This window comes from Drosophila sulfurigaster, chromosome 2L, assembly GCF_023558435.1.
Source record: "Drosophila sulfurigaster albostrigata strain 15112-1811.04 chromosome 2L, ASM2355843v2, whole genome shotgun sequence".
NCBI classification, from domain to species: domain Eukaryota; kingdom Metazoa; phylum Arthropoda; class Insecta; order Diptera; family Drosophilidae; genus Drosophila; species Drosophila sulfurigaster.
Window position 1 is genome coordinate 26168075 of NC_084881.1, and position 15824 is coordinate 26183898.

General features: G+C 39.1%; 3 protein-coding genes and 1 long non-coding RNA gene across 5 annotated transcripts in view; 2 read left to right on the top strand and 2 right to left on the bottom strand.

Moving 5' to 3' along the window:
• Positions 1-15824, top strand: part of LOC133837573 (uncharacterized) — a 155287-nt gene that overhangs the window by 18229 nt on the left and 121234 nt on the right. The gene's annotated exons all lie outside the window — the stretch shown is intronic.
• Positions 61-1119, top strand: LOC133850440 (uncharacterized). The gene is made up of 3 exons (XR_009895626.1): positions 61-147; positions 268-763; positions 827-1119. It is a non-coding gene; the product is annotated as an uncharacterized LOC133850440 (long non-coding RNA).
• Positions 5056-6388, bottom strand: LOC133850193 (mitochondrial import inner membrane translocase subunit TIM50-A). Its single transcript, XM_062286224.1, has 2 exons — positions 5342-6388; positions 5056-5290 (listed from the first exon to the last, which is right to left on the bottom strand). The coding sequence occupies exons 1-2, from the start codon at positions 6290-6292 to the stop codon at positions 5153-5155; spliced, it is 1089 nt and encodes a 362-aa protein (XP_062142208.1). The 5' UTR covers positions 6293-6388; the 3' UTR covers positions 5056-5152.
• LOC133850361 (uncharacterized) lies at positions 11550-13836 on the bottom strand. Of its 2 annotated transcripts, none has more exons than XM_062286428.1 (3): positions 13531-13836; positions 12308-13109; positions 11550-12237 (listed from the first exon to the last, which is right to left on the bottom strand). In XM_062286428.1, exons 2-3 carry the CDS (start codon positions 13101-13103, stop codon positions 12185-12187), a joined length of 849 nt encoding a protein of 282 aa, XP_062142412.1. In that variant the 5' UTR covers positions 13104-13109; positions 13531-13836; the 3' UTR covers positions 11550-12184. The 2 variants fall into 2 exon arrangements, with proteins under 2 accessions (XP_062142412.1, XP_062142411.1); XM_062286427.1 differs by having other exon boundaries at positions 13175-13836.

Genomic DNA, 15824 nt, shown 5'->3' on the forward strand with positions numbered 1-15824 from the left:
AGTTCTTCAATCATAAATAATCAAATATTCTTGTCCAATCGAAATTAATTTTACAAAGAAACAAGAAACAGGAATCTAATCAGCATAGCTTAGTTATCAATTAATGACTTTAAGTAATCTATTCACAGAAATCTTGGCAGTTTAGTTGTGAGTTAATGCTTAAAACTTAAAATATAACATATAAAAATGTTTGTTACTTAACATGCGTATACTTAATTTGTTGGTGAATCAGTAGTAATTGAAAATTCTTCTCAAATTGAAATTTAGATATGAAACTTCTTCTATGAATTATAGAAATCTATTTAGTTCTACGCCCAGTTTAGTTATCAATTAATGCTTAGAGAACTTCGCTTCGATTGACTTAAGTTTGGGAGATAGGAGGAACTGAAGTCATTGTCAGTTTTATGCGGCAAATAAGTTAAAGTAAGTGTCGTCCTTTTGGCTTAATTTACCGAGCAAATGTTGGGGCCAGCTGTGAATACACTCGAACAACATACACACACTACTATTAAGAGAGTATGTTGAATGGTTGGGCAAGTATTTGAGGGTCCGTCTGGAGTTTTGTTTATGTTAGTGTATAATGTCTTCTCTTGGCCCTTTTTTGGTGTAACAAATTGCGTCTGCAAATGTGACTCACTTACTAGAGAAGGACATGGCAGGACGAAACGAAAAGAGAAGAGTCGAATCGAGAGACGAGACGAGACGAAGCGAGGACATTCTCCAGTTTATGGCGCACTTGCCGCTGTCTCTCGTTTACCGCATCGTAATGTCACTTCAACAAATCACACCAACTTGCCCCATAAATTCTTCTGTTAATTCCAATTAGGCAGCCTGGCGCTCAGCTGTCTCCTTCCTTGCCACATGCCACATGCAGCAGAATGTCTGCTGGAGCACAAAACAACAAAAAGAAAAAAGCGTACAACGAATGCCAATAATTGATTTTCCATGAAGTAATCCTAACGTCTGTTTAGTTATGTTTAAATTTATGCGAGCCCAACGCAAACTATTTCATTTAATAAAAGTCGCCAAGGAAGTGAAACCTAAAAGCCGACTAAAGACTGCAGAAAGTATTCAAATTGCTTAACAGAAATGGAACTATTTCTAAAAAATCAAAAAACAAGAAACTATTAGTTCTAATTTAAAAATGTTGTAATATAATTAATAAGTAAATAATTGATTTTAAAGATAAAAGAAGCTAATAGTTATGAGTAAGTAAATTGCGTATACTTAATTTATTGGTCAATCATACATTTTTTCTTTAACTTGCTTAAACTTTGAGTAGAAAGAAAACCTGTACTATAATTTTGTAATATTTAGGTTCTAAATAAAAATAGAATATATAATTATTTCACATGAATTTATTCTTAATTGGTTGCTTAGATTAATTTAAATAACTAGCTTAAAAGAAATGTTGAAAATGAAAGATTCTTAAAGAAATAGTTAATTGATAAATCTGAATTATTGAATAATTCTTTCTTTAATTTCCTTATTCCCCGCAGTTATTTAAATACTGCGTCTTCAGTAGGCTACTGCATTGAATGAAATGATTTGTGTGTGGCATAAAGAAGGCGCGCATATAAAGTGGCAACAGCTATTTAAGCCCGTGGCCAATGCAGCTGCGGGCCACCAAGGTGACCAGATTGAGAAACTGAACCGCAGATGTGGTAGAGAAAGCGTAAGAAGAGAAGGAGAAATAGCGTGAGGGGGAGGAAAGGGCAAGAAATGGACGACGCATTTGCCACTTTAGGGCGACAATTTATGGGTGCTTTTTTCAGGTGCAGGTATGCGCTTTTCCGGCCAAGCACTTAATTGATGTTGTGTCGCGTAAATTATAAACAAAACAAAAATTAAAGTGGACTCCACGTTGGGCCGCAGCATGCCTTCGGTGGGGAGGGGTCGGGGGAGGAGAGTTCGGCTCGGAAATGCTGGCGGATACGGAAATGCTTTCATCGCAAGTGGTGTCGTCGCTCATAAAAAGCGCACACAGTCACTGGGCCACCTAAGAGTCCTATACACACATATACATCCGCCACACACACACACACACCAGCGAGGATACGACTGTGGTCAAGGGGCTAAGCAGGCCGCCGCTGAGCGCGCTTCTCGTTGTGAGTGAGGTCAAGCGTGAAAGTGGCGCTTCTTGCAGGCGGATGTGCTTCTGACCTGCCTCCCGCTCCTTGCCACAACATTTTGCGCATAAATTGTACTTTTTGCATTCCAAAGTGTCCTCCAAATGGTCATCTACTCGCATGCTTCGCCACGAGGATTGGACCATGTTCCTGCACCTGACTCCTAATCCGGTTGCCACCTTCTAGCGAACACTTTTCCTATTGACATTTTACGTAATTTCATATTTTACATTGTTTATCAAAGTTGTTGACTTTGCTGATAATTTGATTAAATTTGCTATGAAGCATGTGAACAAGCATAAAGTTAATATTTCAAGTGGAGGGTCAATAATGAATCAGGCTGAAGATAATAAGGAATTGTATTTGTTATTTAAAAAATAATAATAATTATGATGACTCTTCCGAAGTTTAAGTTAAGTTATTAATCACAATGAATGATGCTTGCATTAAAGTTATTAGCAGAAATGTAATATTTAACTATAATAAATTACTTCGAACTTACTCAGTCAATTAATTTGATAAATTTTCCCATTGTAGTAATTCAGCAAACGAAGCATTTTACATTTACGTTTTTGTTATTTGTCCATAACAGGTTAACACTTTGAGAATCACGTAGAAAACAGTTACGCATATACAACCAAATCTCACTTGATCTTGACCGGCCAATCAGATCACATTTGAACATCAGCGAAACTTTTCGAGTTAATTTCACAAGTTAACCTTTTGAGAATCGCATAGAAGGGAGCCGTGGCTCCACCAATCAGATCACACTTGTACCAAAAACTTTGAGCACATTTCATAAGTAAACAATTTGAGAATCGAATAGAAGAGAGTTGAAAGCCAACCGATCAGATCACTTTTGAGCTTGAGCAACCAAATAGTTTTGCGCACATTTCCGAAGTTAACATTTTGAGAATCGCATAGAAGGGCGTCGTGGATCTACCAAACAGATCACATTTAAAATTAGGCAACCAAGAAGTTGATTTCACACTAAGCCACTAAAACACGCATTAAATTACACTTGAATTTGCATTTGCGAAGTAAACAATTTGAGAATCGCGGGGAAGGGTGATTTTATGCTACTGTTGTACTACTTGAAAATCTATCACTTTATGTTACACTTGCGAAGTAAAAAAGTTGAGAATCGCAGGGAAGGGCGTTTTGAACTACTTAAGAATTTTAATTGTAAATTTTACACGCATAAATTGAAACATTTCCGAAGTAAATAATTTGAGAATCGACATTTAATTAACTACTAAGACTTTCAGCATGTATGCATAGGATTGCAAATCAAATCCAAATTAGAAAGTAGATATAGAGTTTTATATTTAAAACAAAGCTCTGTTTGCTGAGCAATACTCAAAAGCTCATTTCTTTTGTCATTTACAACCAAATTGACGTGGCATCAAAAACGCTTAACGAAAGGTGATTAAATTTAAGAGGCGACGAGTTAAAGTGCAAATCAGAAATTATATGCGATACGTAGGACAATTGCCAGTGTGTTTCGAGGAGGGTTGGAACATAAAACAAAACAGTGACAAAGGAGTCAACGAGATGGTGTGGGAGTGTAATCCGCAGGACAACTGGCAATGGCAATGGCAATGGCAGTGGCAGTGGCAGAGCAAGTGCTACTCAAATCTGTGCGTCTGCACGCATTACAAACGAATTACGAGACTCGCTGGGCAATTGCAGTTCATTGTTATTTAATATGTCGTCGTTGTCGTTCTCATTCTCATTCTCGTGTACTCGTTGTCCTTGTCGTTGAGGTCGACAACGAGCACGGCTGGAAATTATACTTTATGGCAACTGGCAAACTGGCCACTGCTGAATGGAGTTGAGCTGAGTTGAGTCAAGGCGCAGCAGAGAGAAACAGGATGCAAGAGGCGGCAGCAACAGCAGCGGCAGACGGCATGACACTGATTGCGATATAAACGATTGTCAACGTAAACGTATCCAAGTGGATTATTGCCTCATGCCAATTATCATATCAACGATACACAGTCGAGTCAGGACATGCACGGGAAATGGCCGCAACACACACAGACAACGACAAGTGGCAAAGTGGCAGCTGCTGCTGCTGTTGCTGTTGCTGCACTGCCAATTGCCAATGGTCAAGCTAGCAGGACTCTGTCCAACTCTCCGCCCACGCACTTGACGAGGCGTTGATGCTGTCGGTGCCTGCGCATCAGCATCAGCATCCGCATTCCACATCCGCCCCGTTGGCCCTTCTCTGTCAGGTGTGGGCCAAATTGCATGTACAATTTTAAATGGATTTTGATTGTTTATGACAATTCGACGAGCTCTGACTGGCCAGCCCGCTGCTGGCCACTGATAATACGCCATTTAAATAATAACACCAAAGCCTCTCGTTCATCTCTCGTCTGTCTCTTTGTCCATCTCTCTGTCTGTCTGTCCTCTTCAACTGCTTTCATTTTGGTTGCTTCACTTTGGTCGGTTGCATCACTGCAATTTGTGTTTTTTAAGCCTACGACACTTTGCATAATGCAGAGCGACAACATTTTTGGTATTCTTAAGCTATATTTATGGCTATTTTTCAGTCGATTAAACAGACTTTGAAGTTTGTCATTGTGAGCGGCCTTTTTAGTGGTAGTGGTTATATACTAACTTTTTACTTTTTGAAAATTCTTGGTTTTAAAATCCGAATTATTTAATTAAAAGATGTGTTAAAAAACTTGAATATTAAATTTATATGTTTCACTTATTTCTTTTCTTTAGTCGTACCGGAACACATTCTATATGTATTCTATTCTTGGATGATAAGAATGCTCCATAAAAAACGATAGGAAAAGAATCCGATTTGTTTCCATATTGCTTTTGTATACACATGAATATTTCACAATATTTTAGCAACAATATTATTTTCGAATCAAACACATATGAAGTACTTTTTTTTTAATACCATTTATTTTCCGGACTATATGCAATTTAAGATAGCTACAATCAAATAGATGCAAGACTAACAAATACAAGTACAAATCAAAATATAAAATGTTATCTACATTTCAGCGACTTTTAGCTTTCACTTCGATGTCGGGCTTTTCCTGCTTCAGTTCGAGCAACTTACGCTGATTCTCTTTGAACTGCTCGATGGGATCCTCAAACTGACTGTAATAATGCAGCACTTCTCTGACATCGTCCATCTGCAAAGAAATAGGTTAATACAAGTTTAATAATTCCAAAAGAAACTTTACCTGATGCTCCGCAATTAGGCTGAGAAACGCGGCCAAATCGAAGAGCTGCACATCGTCGTCGTTGCCCATCCAACGAGAGATGGCAAAAATGTTATCGGGATGCAGCGGCACAGCGCGACGATCCCAGTCAACCACGATGAGTCGCCGTAGATTGCGATTGAGACGATTCAGATTCTTGATGTGCTGACCATCGATCACTTGGGTGGCGCCACGTACTAGACGATAGCGAATATAGCCATTCGGATCGAGGGCATCGAGAATGGGAAACGCAGTCATGCCCTGCTCCGAAGTGTAGACAACGATCTCAAAGTCCTTGCTGCACTGCTTGAGAAAGTGATCGACTCCCGGACGCTTCTTGAAGCGCCAGCCCGTCTGATAAGTCCAATCGGGATGCACCAGCACATCCTTCATCTCCAGGACGAGCGTGTAGCGTGGCTGGACATAAGGCGCCTGGAGTACGTCAGGTAGTAGGCGAATGGGCAGCGGCTCCTCGAGCATCTTTTGATAGTACTGCAGCGAGTGCCACATGCGTTGCAAGTACTGCTGTGGCAGCGACAATCCGCTCAGCTCATCCTCAATGCTCCGTCCCAGCTGATCCTGCTCCGGTTTGCCCATCTCGTAGATGGCCCACATCACGGAGGCACAAAGTCCGCCCACAACCAGACTGTAGCCATAGCCCCATCGCGATGGCTTTGGCTTCGAGTTTTTGTAGATACCGAGGATGGGCGATGGCTTCGCCTTGGCTGTAGACTTGGCTGTTGATTTTTGTTTCGGCTTTGTGTTTTCCTCTGTGTGTAGTTGTTGACTTGTCTGCTCGCTGATCCTCGCTTCGCGCTTGTTGTAGCTGCGTAGCTTGTTAGATACGCTGCACCACGTTTGGCTCGTTGGCAAGGGGAACTTTGTGGCTGCCTTTTGCTGCATTGCCCGCAGCCAGGCTGTCCAGTTCAACATACCCGATACCCGATGAAAAATGTGAGCCACCTACTGGGATTGTTTGTTTGAGTGTTTGCTGCCCCATGACAACTTTAGTCGGAATACAAAAATTAAGTGCGTAACGAGTCTTGAGGTGAAATTTTAAAAATACTAACAATGAAAGATGTACACAAGTAAGAAAGCTAAGATTTTGATTTTTATACCCGCTACCCATAGGGTAGAAGGGTATTATAACTTTGTGCCGACAGGAAATGTATGTAACAGGTAGAAGGAGGCATCTCCGACCCTATAAAGTATATATATTCTTGATCAGCGTCAACAGCCGAGACGATATAGCCATGTCCGTCTGTCCGTCTGTGTGTCTGTGTGTCCGTCCGTCTGTCCGTATGAACACCTAGATCTCAGAGACTATAAGAGATAGAGCTATAATTTTTTTTCGACAGCATTTGTTATGTTTGCACGCAGATCAAGTTTGTTTCAAATTTTTGCCACGCCCACCTCCGCCCCCGAAAATCAAAAAAAAAATCGAATAACAAGCGTAATTTTAAAGCTAGAGTTGCGAATTTTGGTATGTACAATAATTACTATAGTAGTTATGATTCCTAAAAATTTGGTTGCGATCAGATAAAAATTGTCGAAGTTATTAAAGAAATACTTTTATATAGGCAAAACGCCCACTTACTAGGGGTCTTGCTTTGGCTGACAATCTGGTATATTGAGCTATCTATGGTATATTTTAAATGCGGTACTATATCGATATACCACATATACCATTTGGTATTTTTTAGTATTTTTGCAGTATATTTGGTATATTTTGAGAATAATACCGAAAAATTCATTTCTTTTATTCAAAATGGGTAGCGGGTATCTCACAGTCGAGTACACTCGACTGTAGCTTTCTTACTTGTTGATTTTGATTAAAAGCAAAACAGTGCGGTATTATTACTGAAATATACCAAATTAACATACCACAACAATACGAAAATATACCAAGGGCTATATTTGGTATATTATCGTAGTACTACATTTAAAATAAAAATAAAAGTTGTGTTAGTTGGCAGAAAATAAGATTTACAATGTTTTCAGTGTTGTTCTACAATTGTTGAATGGTAATGAAAAAATCTATTATAGAGAAACATCTAAATGAAGAATCGCCATTATTTAGTTGTTGACCATTAAAATTTAAAATATTTTAAAACATATTCGAAAAATAGAATGAAAATTCGCTATTTTAATCATTTTTGTCACATTATATTATGGAATACGGTTTTATTGAAAATGGGTAACGGGATTTTCAATAAATCAGTATTTTGAAAATATACCACAATAATACTACAACTATGCCAAAGGCTTTAATTGGTATGTCGATATTATACTAGATTCAAAATATACCATAGAGCACAAAATATACCAGATTTCACTAGGAGTATTTTGCATCTTCTACCCCTTGATAGTCTCTCGCATGCTTAGCAAACATCAGTTGATGCTGAGTGTGTTTCGGAGTGATGCTGTTTCAATTGTATTATCCACTTCACACCCAAAACTGCTCAGTTTCTTGTTTGAAGAGTTCTAACACTCGTGTTGGTCTCAGGGGCGTCGCATGTAAATCTACTTTATGGCCGCTGACTTGGCGAAGAGGAAAGTCAAAAGTTATGCAAGCAGCGAGAGAATTGCGTGTGGCCTGTTGGTAAATCGCCGTAAATGGCAGGGAATGGCAAAAGGGGATGAGCTGAGGGGTCGGAGGATTGAAGATGGGGTCCATATGGGAGCTGCGTGCCAATGAGATGAAAGCGTATTTGCGGTTTTAATTTTTAACGAAGCTCTGCCGTCAGCTGGCAACTTGGGATCATCTTCGGAAGCTGTTTAACATTTTGGCCGTGACATTCTCAGCCTGAGCTTGATGAAAGAACCGCGCTGGAAAAAAAACGGCGAAAAAACAATACGCTTTTCATTACCCAATCCCAAACCGAATACCCCGAAGCCCAGGTGTGCTTATTTGCGTGAAAATTTGTGCGTTGCGGAAAAACTAATTTTGATTTTAATTAAATATTTATGAATGACGACGGCGAAGCCTCATTCTAATCCAATGCCCAGCGCTGGCCATTAGAAGAAGCAGCGAAAGAGTGAGAGATGCAGTAATAAAATAAAATAAGCAAATAGCTGGCAAATAACTTCTACTTATCACTCACAGCGCATCAGTGAGAAAATTAAGGAATTATCCCTGGAGACACGATGTGCGCATTGCGTGTGCTTCGTGTATCGAACCCCTTGACCAACTGCTCCCAACTACTTTATATATTGAGAGTATATGGCTTGGCTTTTACCTTCACGTTGAGGGTGAGAAGGTTGCCTCGTTTATTCGATCAAAAGTTACGAGCTCATCTTAGATTGGACATTAAATGGACACTAAAATATTTTCCATCTGCACGCAGCATCCCCCCAGACTCAGACTCAGGACCCAGCAAAAAAAAAAAACCCGAACCGAACTGAGCGAGGAACAAGCGAAATAAATGTCATGAAACAACTCATTGACAGGCACATAAGGACACTGGTTTTATGGTCCACAGATATGACCAAAATATATGATTACCATGTGTCCAGCAACATGCGAGCTCGTAAATAGGCATTTTCTGTGCTTTAGTTCCTGCTGCTGATGCTCCTTCTGGACACAACAACCACCCAAAAGATTCTCAGACCTCTTTTTCCCCACTTTGCCTGTAGTTTCAAGCTTCGAACTGCGTTTGGTGACTACTTTTTCTTGATTTTTGTTGCCCTTACATTTTGGTTATTTAGCAAGTGATCCAGGTGGGACACATGTCCGACTCGGACTCGATTGCAGAGTCGAAGTCGCAAGTCCCACTCACTGCGTTTTTTTTTTGCCACTGTCACAGCCTCCGACAGAGTCGTAAAAATCAAAATAAAATGAAACTTATGCGTGATGTTTGCCTTTTTTCCTCATTCCTCCTGCTTTGTGTCCCTTTTTATGTGCTCCCTCTGCGGTTGGGAGTAAGGTCACTTTCTCGCATTACAAATGACACAAATTAGAGTTCAATTGATGCACAAATATCGCCATATACGAGTCGACTTTTATGACTCGACTCTACAAATCAATTTGGAGCCTAAAAGTTTGCTTTACATTATTTATTAATTCAACAATTAATTAAACTTCTTATGATTGTAGTACAAACTTAAAAAAGAAAAATGATAAAATTTAAATAATAAATATACAATACTGGACAAAATATTTATATTATTTTGATGTTTTAATTTACTTGTTTCATTTTAATATTATCATTTTAGTCTTTTTCTTTATCAGAGTTAAATTCTTTAACATAATTTTGGATATAATTTTAATATTATTTTGAAGTAAATTAAAATAGATTTAAATTCTTCAACGAACTTTCATCTTTTAATCGATTTTTCATATGCCCTCCACAATTCATTCTTGAATATAGCATTTGATAATAGTCAATATTAATGTAAAACTAAAACCTTTTTGTTGTAGAAATATTAAAGATCAATTTAGTGGATTGAGTGAAAATACAATAATAATATATATTAGTGTTATATATTGAATATTTATTTAGTAGATTAAATGCTAATTATTTTATTATATACGGTATATTACAAATTGTTTATTTTGGAAGCTGGAAATTCGGTTAATAGTAACCAACATTCGTAGGTATCTTCTATGAATCGTCATTACCGATAACATAGTAAGCATAAAGTACAGTCAGCAGCCAGCATATCGATAAATTTGTATCAAATAGAGAGAAGAGAGCATCAATAGCAATGATGCTATCGCGTGTTACAGATCTACAAAGAATTACTTCAACTTTGCTTCCATCTAAAGAATGATGAGAAGAGGTGGAGATGGAGTGGAGGAGGGCAGCTGGGCATCATGGTTGTTGTTTGGGTCTTTGGTCTTTGGGTATTTGGTATAAATTTGCTATTTATGCAGTCTGAGTGTATGCTGATTTCATCTCATCTCATTCAGCGTTACGTGAGCTGATTACGTTAGTCACGCGCGATTGCCGGAGTTTGCCATAGAGCAGCTTCTGCTCCTCTGATTCCGTGACCAAAACACCACACACAGAGAAACACACAAATACATTTAGAGTACGCACACCGGGTCATTTTGGCCATGTTCAGTTGCTTAGCGCCAAATGAAATTGTGCCAACTGGCGACTTGATGAGAATTTCATTCTGTGCGGATTTTTATGAGCTTTGCCCGAGAGCCGAGCGAAGAGAGCAGCTAAGCAGGACTCCTCCAAGCTGCTCCACTAAATGATTTTGCATTATTTGTTGAGTTGCCTTCCCCCCTCGTACTCTCTTCTGCTCCCTCTGTCTCTATTTTGGCATCCATAAAAAGTCAATGCATGCGAAATGTTTGCGTGACAAGCTCAAACTAGTTCGTAGCTTCGAAATGGAGTCAGGTTAGTTCTGTCCGGTTTATTTGTTTATTCATTGAATGGGTCGAATCGTAAAAATTATGTTGATGAGTCATCAGTAAATGGCATTTATTTTATTGTCACCTATGCTACTCTCCCTTCCTTCCGTTCCCCCCTTCCTGCAATTATGAGCTTCTCCCCCTTTGGGAGAGAGACAATGCTCTTGGAATACTTATGAATGCTTTGCGATTTGATGCACGGACTACGAATGAGTTTTCTTATTTGTATTATTAATGATGATCCTTTTGACCGGTGCTCGCTGCATGAATGATGATTCATTAGAGCACTCAAACCCACTCGAAACAGCCACTCAATGGTGCACTTTTAATACACTATTATTTCGTTTGGCATTCACACACACACCCAATCGATGGCATCTCCTGCCATAAACCACAATTCGTTGTCACGATAAATGCTCTCGGCCAGCAGCACACAGCAGAGTTGTTAATCGAGCCAAAGCCAACAGCGCACAGTGGGATAATTACACAAAATCTTACACAAAGAGAAAAGACTGAAAAATGTGTAGCAAATCTTCATTTAAAATGTTTTCGAACGTAGGATTCTTATTAAAGATTTTGCCTTCTTGGTTCAATTTAGAGATTTTTCCATTCTTGAAACAAGATTATAATTTTGAATTTTAAGATTGGACAATCTAAACTATTTGTAGAATTTTAAGAATAAACCTTCTTGGTTCAATGTTGACATAAAACAATTATGATTCAAGATTTTATTCTTGATTTCAGAACGTTTATTCTTTCTGTGTAGAAGTATAAAATTTATCTAACTTATACATTTATTTCATTAAAACTAACAATCAAAAACCAAAGTTTTTTCTATAAAATAAAATGCTTTATTCTAAAAATATAAAATGTGTGCACAAAAGTGTGCTTCGTCACCACTGTCACAATTTGCCAGTCGCATTGGGGAGCAACCACATTTGAGATTTGATTGGATTAGAACAAGCTTTTGGCGGCGCACGAATTGTTGATGTGTCCGCTGTGGTTGATTGGAATTGAACTCTCTACTCGATGCTGCTCTTCTCCCACTCTCACTCCAGCCAGGAGTAGCTAGTGACCACACACCGAGTCCCCACATGGAAAGGGAACAGAACGCAGTGTTGACATGCCGCGGTGTCGCTGTTGTGTCTGTTCCTCCAATTGGACCCACAATACAACACAACACAACATCCGACTGTTGTGGCATTCATATTTTTTGGCTATCGATGTGATGCTGCTGCTGCTGCTTTCCTGCTTTCTGCCTGCCGCTGTTTGCTCAACCTTTGGGGCAATTAGATGCGTCCAATTTCTGTGATTGCCTCTGTCTGCTCTCTGTCTGTCGCTGCTAGTATTCATTCCAGCTTTAGCTGAATTGTTTCTGGTCACAGTGATTATTGCTTCATTGCAACTGCTAACTGGACAATGGACGATGGACACTGGACAGTGGGGTGTGTGTTGTTGCTCTAGAGGTAGCACGATGCTGTATCCTCCTTCGGAAACAATGCACCGAATTTCACTGCAGATTAAAACAGTTTAATTTTGATATAATTGACTAAAGGATTAGCCACAAATTATTTGATACTTACTTAATTTACTTGTGTCCAGCTCGATCTTAAAGTTGTGCAGTTCATGGAGGTCGGTTACATTCATTGACGACTTTTTCTGCTCGGCTTGCAACTCAAGAGGCACAAGGTTAAAGCTGCTATTTGTGTCATTTAGTTCCTCAACTGTCTTTCTTAAAATCTCCGTTTCATCTGGCTCATGTTCACCACTTATTGCACCTTGCATGTTCATTTCGTTATCCTCTATGCTGCTAAGTTCCGATAGGGATTCGCAATTATTTTCTAAAGTCTCCAGCAAGAAGGAGAGCTCATTGCTTGATAATCGAAAGCTGCTCGCATTTTCATCATGATCCAATTGATATTCGTGCAGCAGCTTCTCAGAGATAATGAAATGCTCGGTTAGTGAATTATTATAACCAATCGCAAGCTGATCAAAATCGGGATCATCTACTTGTCTGAGTTGTAAATCAGTTTCTGATTGTTGTGAACAATCTAGTTGGGAGCAATCTTCTTTATCACTGCAGGAATTATAATTAATTTGTTGAGCTGTTGCCTTTAATTTCTTAAAAGACTGAAACTCTTTTTTCTCTTCCATGTCAACGGATTTAATATGATTGTCTCTATTTCTTTTATTACTGGACGTAAAATCATTGATTTGTGCTTGATGATTATGAAATTCACAGTTGTCTAAACACTCAGTTGAAGAATCAAAACTGCTTTGGTTGGCAGGATTCTCAAACGTTTCATTTTCCATTGTCTGCACTCTATTATTTACTTTTAAATGCTTTGCACCACTTAAATTGAGAGGATAATCCAGCATATTGATCTGCGATGAAAATGTTTAAAATCATTTATTTAGAGGAAAAGATTAAAATATTTTACAAAATATACCTATTTCTTTTTTGCAGACGTTGCAGATAAATGACTTTTGTCCTATACGTGCTGATTTAAAGCTTTTCGTTTGTGATTTTTTATGCTCTTAGAATTATCATTCTATTATATTATAATCATAGAATTATTATTCTATTTATTTTACTTATAGAACTATTATTCTATTCATTTATCAACTTTTCTATATCAACTGAGAAAGTCCTATTCTTCAATTCTTCTAAAGAATAATTTGACTGTCAACGCTTTTTTGCAAATAATTTGTTGTAAATAGTTTGCTTTATTTATGAATATAGCAAGTTTAGTTGACTTTGACTTTTCGTTTTGTTTAGATTAGTTTCTTGGCGATTTTTGCCAACCTTTTAAATGCGGATTTCGCAAAGGTTTTATATGCCCATATCCCCCTATATCAATATAGAAGTTCTTGAGTTAAAAACTCCGACAGTAGTTGGTCCAAAAAATTCGCTTCGCTTCTTTATTTCTAACGGACGCAGGACTCAGCTTCATCAAAAATTCTGATCCTAAATGAGTTGGTTTCTCGTCGTCGTCGCACCAAAAACTAATTTCGTTTTTACGTAGAGACCTCTAGCGAGTTCAAGCTAGACTATGATTGGATTGAATGAGACGACATCAGACTAAATTTGGTTAATTTTGTGATGTAATATGAAATAAAGTAGGCCTTGAAACGTATACTTCATAGGTTACTAATAAATCGAAGTTTTCATTGCGTAATCGAACTGGAACTTAGACTCTAACGGCTAATTCTTGGCTCTTTTCGTTGCGAATTTCAAGTTTTCCCCATTTACATTTTATTGGAAGTCCTGGAAAAAGTCTCTCATGAAGCGGATCAGCGTTTAACATACATTTGTAATTGAGTTTTGCATAAATAAATATTGAATTCAAATGCTTTTGCTCTAAGATCTCATTTTGTTTGCCTGCGATGGTTATCAGATTGCGAATGGAAAAGCCAAAAGCCCGCACAATGATCATTGGATAGACAGAACATAGAGAACGGAGAGAAATACAATCTGTGTTGTAGCCACAATTTCAGGTTTGCCTGAGCCGTGAACACGTTCAACATGAACGGCGATTAGTTGCATTTGTTTACGAGTATGGATTTCGGATTTGTCTCCACGGCTGTCCACAGACTCGAGCCGGGCCAGCAGCATTTTCCTGGGGACCATGCGCGACGTAGTAATGGCTGCCGCCAGCCGTAACTTATTGCAACGTGGCGTGTGTGTGCACCCAAAAAAATGGGGGAGGATTGGAGTCCACAGACTGACCAGCGACCAGAGTCCGGAGAGTCCATCGATGTGTGGTGTCAGGTGTGGGCTCGATATGGATGTGATTTCGTTTGCTTTCTCAGCTCAGCCGTTTCGACTTTATCCACATTGTAAAGTAGACATTATGTTGATGTGAATCTCGTTTCGTTCTTCTCCTTCTCCTCTCTCTCTCTACTCTGAACTGAGCTCATATCGCGCTTGGGACATCAGCAAGGCAGCAGCCCAGCACTGTGATAATTTCCCAGAAATTATTTTCAGTTACCCGTGTACATTGTCCATTGGCAAACGGGCCTTTGTTTTATTGTTATTGTTGTCCTGATGTCCTTAAGGCTTCAGCCTGAGCTTCAGCTTCGTGACTTTGTCGCTGTCGCTCACTCTCCCATTTGTCCATTCCCCTTTTCCCTTTCCCATCTGCAACTGCGGCCACATTAGTGGAAGATGGACATTTTGTTGTCCCGTTTGGGTTATTTTATGTTATATCTCGGAGTTTTTCGTAAAGCTCTGCACATGCAATTATACAAAGAGCGACGAGTACAACAGCACATTCCTGGGGATGGTCAACTGAGTGTGTGTGTGTGTGTCGGTCTCTGTCTCTGTCTCTGATTTTCGCATATTGGCGCTACACAAAACTAATGGCTTCACTAACGATTGTAACCGTTGTCCTTAATGGCATCCTTTCCGGGCATCACGCGCATCCCGTTTAGACGATGTGTTGTAGATTCTCCTCCTCCTCCTTTCCTGCTGTCTTTGTCTCTCTTTGGGTGTTAGTTTTGTGCTGGAATTAGCAGCTAGTTGCTCTCAAATTTCTAATTCAAATAAAATCAAACATTGCCTAGCTTTTATATTCGCTTTTCATTTCCTTTGAATAAAATATAATAATCATAAACTAGCGCAGATTATCTTCAAACATTGTCATCAATGAACCACATCGTGTGTGGTCAAATAAAAATCGTACAAATTTATTGTTAATAGAAAAAAGGATCCAGCAGGATGCAGCACACGCACACACACACACATACGCAACAACCACAGGAAGAGGCCAAAACGCTGAACCCGTGATGCCTATCTTGGCGGCGCTGGCCAAACGCATCTCCGGCTCTCCGGTCCCTGGACACTGGACACTCGTAAACATCTCGAATGATACGAGTTCGTTCGGTTTTCGTTGTGGTTCCCGTTTTCGTTTTTTTGGCGATATCGAAAAATAATCTTACAGCGGAAATGGCATATTTAAAAGGCGAAAGGATTGCTGCGATTTAACTTATAAAAAAGACAATGTTCTTCCCCCCTTCTATCCTCCATTTTTTTCCAAATAGTGGCTGGCAATCCTTTTTCCCCCGGGAACATTAGATGGCCAAAACACTTTGGGGGAT

Bases quoted from the DNA above. Each gene is read 5' to 3' on its own strand.
- LOC133850193 (XM_062286224.1), bottom strand. From the start codon at position 6,292: ATGTTGAACTGGACAGCCTGGCTGCGGGCAATGCAGCAAAAGGCAGCC. The intron at 5,291-5,341 runs GTAAAGTTTCTT...ATTTCTTTGCAG, and splicing joins GCCTAATTGCGGAGCATCAG to ATGGACGATGTCAGAGAAGT.
- LOC133850361 (XM_062286428.1), bottom strand. From the start codon at position 13,103: ATGCTGGATTATCCTCTCAATTTAAGTGGTGCAAAGCATTTAAAAGTA. The intron at 12,238-12,307 runs GTAAGTATCAAA...TTTAATCTGCAG, and splicing joins GCTGGACACAAGTAAATTAA to TGAAATTCGGTGCATTGTTT.